This window comes from Argiope bruennichi, chromosome 3 (assembly GCF_947563725.1).
Source record: "Argiope bruennichi chromosome 3, qqArgBrue1.1, whole genome shotgun sequence".
In the NCBI taxonomy this organism is placed as follows: Eukaryota; Metazoa; Arthropoda; class Arachnida; order Araneae; family Araneidae; genus Argiope; species Argiope bruennichi.
The window spans coordinates 11,092,594-11,105,447 of record NC_079153.1 but is presented as its reverse complement, the minus strand read 5'-3'; the positions used below and the strand labels follow the sequence as shown (position 1 = coordinate 11,105,447).

The window sequence follows — 12,854 nt, the reverse complement described above, 5'->3', positions numbered from 1 at the left end:
TATTTGTAATTTACTTCAGTAACTCCAAAAACTTTTCTGAATTATTGTCTTCTCATCTCGTTAGTTTAAAAAATAATCAGCAGCTGTTTCGAAAATGAAAATGATTATTTTTTTATATTCTTGATTATTTTGTTTATTTTTATAAACTTTTATTTAATTTGACTGGACTCATATTTGGAAATATGTAATCTTGCATTTGAATTTTTCTTACATTCTAATGAAGGAAAGGTTTGAATTTCATACTTTTGTATATTCTTGATTAGAATGTTTTATTTCAGTATTACTGGAACTTAATTATCAGATATTTAATTTAATTAAATTTTAATTCTATACCTTTAGTATCATTCAGCAATAAAATTATGAAGCGTTTGTTTCCCAAATTCCATAATAATTGTAATAATGTAAAATATAATAAAGAATAAAAATTGGAAAATAATTAAAATAAGAACAGTTGCTTTTAATTCTCTAATAAAAGTTTTTTTCCATCAATTTCTCTTCATTTAATTTATTTTCCTATTATGGATAATATTTGTTTTATTTTTGCACATAACTGTATAAGTTTGTATAAGAATATGTATTCATGTTTGCATACTTTTTTAGAATGCATTACTATAATTATATTAAACTGAAAATTTTTTAAAACGCACACATATGACAGTCATTCAGAAAATAAAAGCTATTTTTTTTTATAAATAATGAAAAACAAAATAGTTATTGATAAAAAGAATTTTGTTATGTGCCTGAAGCTTCCTCCATATTTTTATGTAATGACTTCTGCATTTAAATATTTGTTGTAAGATACAAAGCAAGTTTTGGAATTCTCATATTATGCTCTTCTGCTGACTGTCTGTTCTGTATGTTGTTTAAGCAAAAGACTTGGTGAATTTTGTATTAAAAGGCACTATGATCAATGCAAATTGCTGCTGTCAGATTAAGAAAATTACAGTAAATATCGAAAATAGGAGGCAATGAAAACATTGAAGTGAAGATGAGTTGGAGTATGTAGTAGCATCTGGCCTATGGAGTGGTTATATAAGAGTGTAACATGATAATTCTGAAGCTTCTGACCAAATTCAATAAATGTTTAAAGAGGTAGTAGGAGTGTTCCTATTACCTCTCTTACAAATGTCTACAAGTGTGCTCCCATAAGTATTATAGGAGGTGATAATTTAGAAGAGTAAAAGAAACTTCAGGCATGAAGCAGAATTATTTAAAAAAAAATAAATATTATGTTTTGCAGTTTGTATAATTGTTAGTTTTTATTTTCTAAATGACTCATAATATTGATATATATTAAATTTTTTTATTTGATTGAATCTTGGACTTTTAATGTTCATATTAATGATGTTTGAAACATCTTCATTTATTAATTTTTTTAAGGATATTGTAATTTAATTTGACTTTCTATCTTAGGTTAACTTCTTCTTGCATAAGTGCATTTAATAATTTGAATAGAAATTTCCATTCAAGCCAACAGTTAGGATTTAATTTCACACCTATACTATGGTAAGTGTTTTCAATGATCATTTGCTTCAAATTACATTGACTTTAAAATTATACACAACTATTGCTACTCATGAAATATTTTTAAAAATTTGTTTTGAAGTTTTTTTAGAAGTATTATATTGTTTTTTACCTTAAAAATAAAGTTTTTAGTAGTTTTTTTTTGGTAATATTATTAATTATGTGTTGTTTATTGATAGTGTTAGCACAATAACTTAAACTTTTTATTTGTGTATTAAATATACATAAATTACAATTTTTTAATAATGCAAAACAATGTCCCATTGACTAGGATATATATATAAGTACACTCCCAAGTATCCGGTTCGCAACTATCTGGCTTAGTTTTCTTTATCATAATTAGTTGAGGAAGTCAAGGCATTACATTGGCAACATTGCTAAGGCATTGGAAACTGGCATCTGTTATAATCCTCCTCCTACATGTCGTGCAAAATACAAGTTGTGACAAGAAAAGAGCAGCATCTGCTCGTTGTTTATTGTTTTGTCAGTGTGTAAGAGACCTCAGTTGTTGTCATTGTTCCTGATTATAACTGTACTTTACGTACAGGATTCGTAAATCGTTCTTGGGGTATGTTTTTTTAAGTATACCACAATGAAGTATACAGAATTCGTTTTAAAATGTGAACAATTTAACCTTACTTACATTATCCTTTAACTTACTTTTTCTCTAATCAATTCTTACAGTAATATATACAGAAACATGAATAACAGTAACATAAATAAACTAAATAAAAAACTTACAGTAACATGAATAAACTAGAGCTTTCTGTTTTAACTCGATGCAATTTCCACAACAGCTTCTATGTTTCACCAAGCTGTGTTCAAATTCTATGTGGCTTGAGATGAATTGAAGGCTTAGTACTCAATAAGAATTGAGAAAATACATAATACAGTGAGTTTTGGTATAAAAACCTTGTCTTCTGGTATTGATGGACAAAGAAATGAGTTTGTAGAACTCCAACTTTTTTATTATTTAGCTTGCCCTTCTGCTACTTTAGACTGGATACTTGGGGGTGTACTATATATATAAAACTGTGAAGGAACGGAATGGCCTATTCATTAATTTAGTGTAAATCTCTTAAAATTTTAGTGTAGAAACAATGAAGCATTTTTTCTCATTTTCAAGTAACTAGATGACCCTGCATATGAATTCTGCAATCTACCCTTACCTTATAATCAGTGTGATTAATCATTTATTAACAATATCTCATCTGTGTGATTGAATTAATTACTCTTGCTTATCACTTATTATTAATAAAAACTGATTACTCACATTAACAGTAAGATTGTTTGATATTCTGTTTGTGATTTGATATTATACACAGAATATTGTTTTACAGACAGATTGATTGCTATTTTAATAAGTCTTCCAAAACACATACATAAAAACTGTGAGAAAAAAAAAAATGAAAGATTCACCATAAAAACATGGATATCGATTTCAGCATCAAATAAATTTAGGACATATTTATTTAATATAAAAGTTATTGAATATACTTTGAGATTAAAAAAAATATATAACCACAATGTAAAAAAAAAAATCAATATCAATTATGAAAATGTAGTTATATTTTTAATTAGAAGTATTTTGATGTTAATCTGAACTTTCTGGGACTCATGTTAGCCTATCTGTTTCATTATATTTTTTGAATCATATTTTCTCTCCATACATTATTATATATATATATATATATATATATATATATATATATATATAAAATATACGTGTGTGTGTGTGTTGTAAGCATTATTTTATGTGAAACAGAATGCAGTTTGAAGACAGTGAAGATACTTTTGATTTCGTGACGTCATTTTATTTCATTTTGAAGAAACAGGCACATATTCAAGCGATGAGCACACAGAATGGCACAGAAAAGAATGAGGAAAAAGCTCTTGAACATTTTATCCCTGTTCTTATATAACTATGATTTTGATAGGGAAAATATTTCTTTACAGTGCCAATATATTATTAAGATTTCAATAGGGATTTTTGCTACACGCGTCGGCGAGGTAAGGGAAACTCAGGGATCTTTTAAAAAAGAATTGTCTCGTCAGCAGTATTTTGTCCATTCACATGGAGTGTGGGAAAGTTAGGCTTTTAACCAATTCAGCAATTTTACAAAGCTCTCTTGAATTAATTACATAGAGAAAGTGGAATTGGATCAAGAAATAAGAGAATATTTTAGAATGAAGTTACTATGGGCTAAATTAAGATAAAATCTAGGAAATTAATTAAATTGAAATTAAGAGTTTAAAATATCATTACATATACATATACACACATATATATATATTCTAAATCTTGTTTCATAAATCCTATATCATGCATTTTCTGAAGAAGTGTGTTATACATCAGAAAGAATGTAGAAATTATAGCAATGAAGTTATCTTATTGGAAAATAAGAATTGGCATTCTTGACCATCACATGAACATTTACTTTTTTTCTACTTGTAAATTGCTAGTGCTTCTGTTGCAGTTATCTGTCAAGTTGCATGTAGTGTTACAATATAATTAGTAAGATTGTAATACAAATCAGGTTCACAAAGTAAAGTAATGATTTATTACTCTTATAACATTTGTACATGTACAGATGCATGTATGTGAAAGGGAGAGGGGATTTTGCTCTTATAACATCTGAATAACATGTAAAAAAAAAAAGGCTTATATATTATATTTGGAGACATGCATTTTTATAGCTCATGTAGATTGTTAAAAAGATGCTGAATGCTGATATTCCTTAGTTGCTTGTAGTATGTCCAAGTAATATTTGATTTCACATGATCTTTTGCAAGCATGTGAAGAGTATGGAATGAATAGTTGTGATATATCACTTTAAATTTTATTACTGTAATCAAATACTAATCTAATGTAATCTTTCACATAACCTCACATGAAAAAAAAAAATCAAAAGATGACAATTGGTAGGAAATCAGATGGCAATGTTTCTGATTGAACTTTTCTCATTAATTTCTTATCAAACCATACATTGTGCCATCTATCTAGTCAAAAAATGAACAATGCTGTGAAACAAAATTTTAAGAGCCTTATCTTTGAAATACTGTCGACATTAAAACAGTTTCACCATTTCTGTTTTTCTTATTGCATAATTTTTTAATATGATCAAGATTTCTTGCACATCATTTTAGCGAAGTATATAATGCATATTGTTATGATACACAGTGTATTAACTAATCTTTGACTAAAGTGATGACAGAAAAGAACATTTATTTTTGATGAAAACATTTTGTCCTTTTTATTTTGTTTCCAATTACTAATGTTTCATTTCATTTTAGTGCTGAACCTCTTAGAAAGAAAAAAAGAATTGACCCTCAGATACTGAGAGAGAGGGCTGAAAAGAAAATCAGAAGACTTCAACGAGACATTAGGCGATTAGAAAAAGTATCTAGACAGTTCAAACCTATTTCAGAATTAGAAGTTCCCAGAAAAGCAATCAGAGACAAGTAAATATTTTTTCGTTCCATAATATTTTTTTAAATGTACAGATAGTAATGTTTTTTTTTATTTATATCATTTTCTTATATTAATAGTAATTTTAATAATGCATTTCAAATTTTAACATGTTTTCATTCAATCATTTTATAATTTTTTTCTTTAGGTTAGCCTTTTAGTTTATAGATTTTAATAAAATAAGTTCTCAAGCTACAAACTTAATTACTCTTGCCTATAATTTATCTTATATGACAAAAATAATATATAAATTAAATTATTTTTTTATGTTCATGAATATAGCAAATTTGAAACATAATCCATTTTATATAGTTGATACTTCAGTGAAAGTTCATGACAGTACATCCTTCATTTTAGACTTTTTTATAATTATATTATTTCATTTCAATCTATTTACTTTTAATTCATGTATAATATTTTTGCTTTTAAAATTAGGAAGTAAATTCTCTGTTATGACAAAATGGCTTAATAATTTTTTCATATCAATATTTGCAAATTATTGTAACTATGCATGCCTTATAATGAGAATTAGTGGTCAGTTTTGCAAATGTTAAAATTAAAATCATGAATATTAAAATATCATTTCTAATTTTAACTTTTTCTAATGTATTTTTTACTAAAAATTTTAAATGATTGTTAATTTATACATATGTACACACAACTGAAATTTTAATTTTTATGATATAATTTTCTGTTTTAACCTAATTATTTATTTGTGTGTAATATGTATGCATGTCCATGAATGTAAAACTTTTTGGATCATTATAGACAGAAAACCAATTTCAATCATAAAAATTCTGTTCATCTGTTGATGTATCAGTTACATTTCTTATATCATCAGCAGAATCTTCATATGATAAAAGTCTAATGTGTTTTTTATGCCTTTGCAAAAAACTAAAATCATTGCTGCCACTGTTCCTATAATCTTCTAAATTATTGCTACACTTATTTATACTTGATAAAGTATAAATTATTTTGTAATTATATAAAAACAATATCATATTCAATCAATTGCTGTACATAGCAAATGACATTTGCTAACTTGCATGCAAAGAATTGTGCCATATGCATGAGTCTGACTAACTTCAATAATACAATATGAGTGTATCTCAAATGAGTTAAATCTCTATAAAAGGTAATAAGTTTCTAATAAGTTTTTTAGAGTTTTGAAAGTATAATAAACAAAGCTTTGTTGAACATAAAGGAAGGAAGCACCTTATATCCTGCTAAAGCTATCGGAAATGGAAATAAATCTTTTGCCCACAATAAAGTTAATATATTATTTGCAAGGAATTTGTTGAGTTGTAAATTGAATAGATATGATTAGATTATGTTTTTGATAATGGTTGATTAAAAAATTCTTCTTTGAGTTAACTCCAGCATGTGGGAGAATAATTGAAGATTTCATAAGAAATTAGAGAAATTCAGAAGATGCAATAAATGTACAAAATAATTTTTTAAAAAATATTATAAATATTTTTAAAAACACCACAAAAGTTTTTTTAGAAATGGCCAGTTTGGCTGTTATTAAGTTACTTTAGAAATAGCCCACACATTTCTTATAAATGGCACATTGTGAAATTCACTAATATTTGAAAGATTTTTCTTTTTTTTCCCCTCCCTTTTTAAAGAGTTTTTTTTTTTTTTTTTTTTTTTTTATGATTATTAAGTACGATTTTTTGAAATAAAGAAAATCAGATAAAAAATATTTAGTGAATAATAAACCTTGTTGGTATAATTTACAAAAGTTATTGATTTGGTTATACATTTATTAGATCTATTTTTTTATTTGTAGGAAAAGTGTTTTTATTATATAAGCAACAATTAGAAGTAATTTTTTCGTGTTAAACTAGTTATATATTTTGTCAATCTTTCACAAACAAAATGTATAAAATCTGATCTCTTATCTGAAACAGTTTTACAGCTTTTTAAAATTCATCTTATGTTTGATATGATTTTCAAGTTTAAAGATAAATCGATAAGGAATGCTAATTTCAATTTTTTATTCTTTCAAGTGAGCGTCATCGCCCCCCTGCAATACTAACAGAAGCTGAATTAAAAGAACGTGCAGAATTAAAGTACCTCTGGGCTGTGTACAAAAGAAAGCAGCATTTAGCTGAAATGGCTGCCATACAGCGAGTTTCAGCTGCACAGGAGAGAGCTTTAGATGCTTTGCAGGAAGTCTCACAACAGTTATATGAAGAAGCCTTGCAAGTAAGTTTTCAATCTTAAATTATCGATATCTTGAATGTATTCTACTATGAATATTTGCTTTGTTCATTTCATGATTTATATCTGTTTTGATGATATTAATTAAAGCATCCCTCAGTAGTAAGAAATTCGAATAGTTTTTGAACTGAATACTTGTTAGATAAATTGAAACTTTTGATTTGTAGTATGAATCATGATGTAAAGAAAGTTTTTGGATTACCAAACTTATTTCATTATAGAGAAATATAACTTTAATAATGGATATAATTCTATTTGGGATCACACAAAAAATATTAGAGAAATAAAATTGTTTAAGCTAAGAGTTGATTTTGATTGAATCGGCTTTAGTTATCATTAATTGATACTTTATCATTATTGTTTTGTCTAATTATCGAGTGACAATAATTTTTTTCAATTGGAAATAGGATTGTGAAAGATTTTTCTCCAGAAAAAAAAGGGAAAGAGTGTTACTGAACAAAGTTTTTAATGAAATTGAATGAAATGAAAGTTTGAAAATTGGAATTGGGTACTACTGATTTAACTTTTTTGTATTATTTTCATAAGCTGTATTATTGATTTTTTTTTCAATTTTTTCCCCCCATCTACAATTTTTAACATTTTTTTTTTATAAAAAAAGTTATAGTTTGAAATTTCTATTAAATGATAATATTTAAATTGTCTTCCTTGTGTATATATAGAGAGATTGTAAAATTCAATTTCTTTCAATAATTTTAGCTGGCAAATTTTAAATTATAAATGTAAATAAGGAAAGGAAAGTTTGTCATTTTGCTTGAAATCCTTATTTTGCTGTTTTTGTGAAATTATGAAATATATTGTTTCTAAATTTCAAAAAAGGAGCTTATATGGAAGAAGAAAATTCTAAAAATTGAAAATGAAGTTTATCTTTTAAACTTCTTTTATCTTTAAATTATTTAGCATTGTTTTTGCTTTCATATTATCTGGAAATATATCATAAAATGCTGAAATGAGAGATTGTTATAATACTGTGTAGACAAAAAAGTGTTTTCTTGTTATTTTCTAGTATATTTTTTGATAAAATTGGAAAAGTCAAGCAAGTAAATTGGTAAAAGTCAGATTCTCTTTTTTTATTAATTATAACAAAGTTAAATAATTTGTTTTTAATGTATGAGAATAAAATGATACTATATTACTCATTTCTTCGAGGTATATTATTTTTTACTTCTTCTAAATTGTCATTTATCAAAGAATAATAATAAAATGTGTAAGAAACTGAAGATATTAAAAGGATTTACAGAAAGCATGTTTTAATTATTTTTGATTCTGCAAATTAAGACTTCAGAAGATGAAACAATTCTCTTTTATAATATTCATAAATTTTTTTATCTTATTTTCTATTTATACAAAATGTTTCTAAGTTGCAATTAGAAATATTTTTATATGTTTTAATGATTTTCTACTCAAGAAGAACAAGATTGAAGAAACAAAAGTGGGCAATTACATAAGATACCAATTTGTAATATTTTGCTTAGATTGCTTTTTTTCGATTGGATTAAAACAATTATACTGTGTAATTTAGATTTGGTACTTTGCTTCAAAAACTGACATTAGAAGGAACTGCTGAATCCTTAACTAAAACTGTTTTAATAAAATAATATCAATAATTGTTGGAGAGCAACCATCTTTGTTGATTTCTGAGTTAAGTAGTGATAATGTTAGAGCAGAAGGAGAATTAAGTGAGAGCGTTGATTGGAACTGATATATATATAGGGAAATCTTGAGCTACAATGTATTATTAGAAGTTCCTAGGAAGGAACTTCTAATTGATAAACCTATTTTAACTGAATGTATCAAAAGTTCATTAACATCAATTGTCAGAGGATTCTTCCACCTGTCTACATCTTCAGAACACTGGGAGCTTAAAATGCGCATGACCTTGTCATGGGGAATGACTTAGTAGCATGCAGAAGGCATTTAGGTTATAAGGCAGGATTGGTATCTGAGAAATTCTAAATTAGGTTATTATTTGCAGGTGATTGGTAGTATGATTAAGTTATTGGTAACTTCTGTAATCAGTCAAGACAGTTTTTGAAATTTTAACTTGCAGCAAGCTCTGTCATTTTATATAACATGAGAAATTGTAAAGTCACCCTTTCCCAAAGACCATTCCTGGAGCAAGATAGAAATATGTCTATTTTCCACTATGGATAAAGATAACACTATAAGGATTGCCATTAGGAGAACTGTTAACATCTCTCACCAAGGCAGATATTTCATTTTAGAACGATGAATTAACGGAATAGTTTTGGGAACAATAATGAATGCAATTGAAATTGAGATTTAATATTCACAAATAACACATAATTATCTTGACACAAAAGGGAAATGTTAACTTTTGTTTGTGCAATTTCTTTAATATTTATATATATATATATATATATATATATATAAATCAACCAACAGAGAAATGCAAAAACAGCAAACATGATAGGAGGCATATGAATAGAAAAAAAGAATTGATAGTCCAAGCACATGGATAATAGACTAAATTAAGGAGATTATGCCACCATTTGAAACAAATTGCATTTGAGGATTAGAAAAAAATTGACTCTAAAATTGATTGATACTAAAGAAATTGACCCTAGAAAGAACATACAAATACTTTAACTAAAACTTTTTTTTTTTTTTTTTTTTTAAACAGTGTCAATAGCTTTTGACTCAACAGTCAAAATCTTAATAAAAGTTAGATAATAACTAGTACTGTCAGGGATATGCTAAAGCAAATAGAAATCCAAATGATTCTATCAATTGGAACTGATAAACTGCTTATTTAGGGATCTGGGAATTACAGTCTATTCTTAGTATCCTTCTTTTCAAGAAGGTTAGAATTTAGGACTATTTTTCTTGCTGCAACCAGGTGCATCGGAAGGTGAGCAAAATTAGATATCTCAAAATCATACATTTTTATCATTGCTTATTCATGTTGCATATTTCACATATAGTTATGGCTCTTAGATATGAACTTTTGTTATTCTGTAATGGTGTAGTTGCCTTATTATATGAATATCCCCTTTTCTCTTAATTTATTTTTTCAAAAGTAAAATCAGTGTCATTTTTTTTTTTTAATTTGAATAGAAGCAGTATAAAATGATAATGAGTACAGAATAAAAAAATGAAATGCACCCAAGTGTAAAGTTATAATTTTGATTGGAAAGAAATTCACAAATCATTTATTTTATTTGATTAACAGCTTTTAATCTTGAATAGGATAGTTACACATTTAAAAGTTATTAACATATTTGAATGAAATTAAACTTACCAATGTTCGATATTTTATATAAGAAAAATGCCAATTTTCAGTATTCTGTGTAAGAAAAATATATTTGAAATGAAAATTGTTTAACAGTTCACAATACAAAGAGTATATAATGCTATTTATGGTACTACATGTGTAATTGTTAGCTTCTATACACAGTTCAGTTTAAATTATTGCCGATTATAAGTGAATTAAAGTAAAGAAATGTTTTTACAAGAAATGCAGTATAGTTCATTGCATGTTTATTTTTTAAATGCTGCCAATGATTTTTGATATTTTGTATTAAATATATGCATCAAAATGGATGTTTTTCAATCATTGCGATAATTTTGTGATAATTTCAGTAGGTACATAACATAATTTTTTCTGAAATTTTGCATTTATGTGCATTTTTTTTTGATATTTTATCTATCATTAGCAGTTATTAAAATTTCTCTCCTACATGAAAATAGTAACATTTTATTGTTGGTTAAATGAAGAATGTAAGAATGAGTATTTATATCTTCTGCACAGTTATATGTATATTTTTAAAAATTATATGTATATATAATTATATGTATAAATATGTATATACATATAAAATTATATGTTTAATTATATGTAAATTATATGTATATGTATATATAAAATTATATGTATATGTATATTTTCTCTGTTATAGCCGGATCCTGCTTTGATACCATTTAAAATGACTGGTCCAGTAGAGACTCCTCCCATAGATGATTATGATTATCCTGATGGGGAGTTCATTGATGTTACTAAAGTGTATCAACCCATAGTACCATCAGATCCTCAGAAACAGAAGAAATTAGGCTTGCATAAAAAGAAATAATTAAATTTTCTCATGTATATATTAATTTGAATTAAATTTATTGCTTTTCAAATTTTCTTATTTTAGTTTACTTGTAAAAAAAATGTTGTATATAACATTGTTTGTTTATCAAACAATCACTTGAACCTTATTGAAATTATTACCAAAGAAACAACATTATGCCATTTTAATTTTACATTCTTGCTTTGCACGGAGCATGTTTTAATGTTTATACACTACTGAAAACTAATTTAAGCAAAATTGGTCAATAAGTATATAAGACATCAATTGAAACAATTAGTGTGCTAAAAATGATAAGTAAAGAAAGAACACTGAAAAGAATAATTATAGCAATATCAGTATAGAACTGAACATTAGTGATAATGAAATTTTACATTGCAATGATCATTATGAGAGTAGTTTTTTCTTTCGTATTAGTACTATCTTCTGGTAGACTAGTTATAAATGCTGTCAGTTTATGGAAATAATCACTTTTTTACAACTGGCATTAGTTTGTATACTTTAACACTAGTAATTTTTCAGTATTTTTTAAAATTTTCATTTATAAAACCAAAAGCAAATGAACAAAAGAAAAAAAATCTGCAAATTTGTTTTTTTATACTTTATGATAGAATACCATGTAATTTTTGAGCAGAATAGTAAAAAGATCCTTTTGTAGGATTCACAGCTTTATGAAACTTGAAACAGTGGCAGATTACCAGAGAGCTACAGGAAAGCTGATTAAAAATTGCTGTTTTCTTAGTTGCCAAGTATACAAATTTATGATTACATTATGTATTACTATTTGATAAGCTATGTAAAATAATAATTTGTTATTATTGAAATTTTTGAAATTTTTTTAATGATTTTTTTTATACTTATTAAATAATTTTATTTGCAACTAAGAAAAATTAATTATTATGCTACTCTTTTAAAGAATTTTATTATTTTATTATTCATATATTTATATTATATGTTATACATATTTATATATATATTCACATATATTATTCATACGCATAGTATTTATTATTTCATCGTTTTTATAACATGCTGATTGAAATTAAAGAAATGCTCATATTATTAAATAAGTCATGAAATTATGAAATAAAAAAATAGAATTAAAATATTATTAAAATGCATCGTTTACCTGTTGCAGTATAGTTCATTAAAATGCATCATTTATCTGTTTTTTAAATGGGAAACTAAATTAACCGCTTGATTTGAAAGAGATATATTATGTACTGCCCTGAGATGGAGAAATATCAAAATCTGTTACTAAGTTGAATGATTATAAAAAGTATTTGGGAAAGATATATGTGGTTTGTTCTTTCACTTTTGTCAATAATATTTGTGAGTTAATTTTTTTTATATTTAAATAAAAATAAAATGAAACTAGATTATTTAAAAAAGTATTGGTTAATTTGAGGCCAAGTGATTTATTAGAAGGAAAGCACTATTAAATATTTTAGAAATTGAATCTTAAAATAAGCTATAAAGATGTGTTTTTTTATGCCTTATAGTAATAATTGAAAAATAACTGA

General features: G+C 25.6%; 1 protein-coding gene across 3 annotated transcripts in view; it reads left to right on the top strand.

Moving 5' to 3' along the window:
- Positions 1-11,383, top strand: part of LOC129962651 (39S ribosomal protein L40, mitochondrial-like) — a 113,633-nt gene extending 102,250 nt beyond the window's left edge. For all 3 annotated transcript variants that reach the window (XM_056076536.1, XM_056076535.1, XM_056076537.1), the window contains exons 2-5: positions 1,414-1,506; positions 4,819-4,986; positions 7,009-7,207; positions 11,161-11,383. In XM_056076536.1, the coding sequence (XP_055932511.1) occupies positions 1,414-1,506; positions 4,819-4,986; positions 7,009-7,207; positions 11,161-11,331 (631 nt within the window). In that variant the 3' untranslated portion in view covers positions 11,332-11,383. The remainder of the gene's footprint in view (positions 1-1,413; positions 1,507-4,818; positions 4,987-7,008; positions 7,208-11,160) is intronic.
- Positions 11,384-12,854: the final 1,471 nt, after the last annotated feature.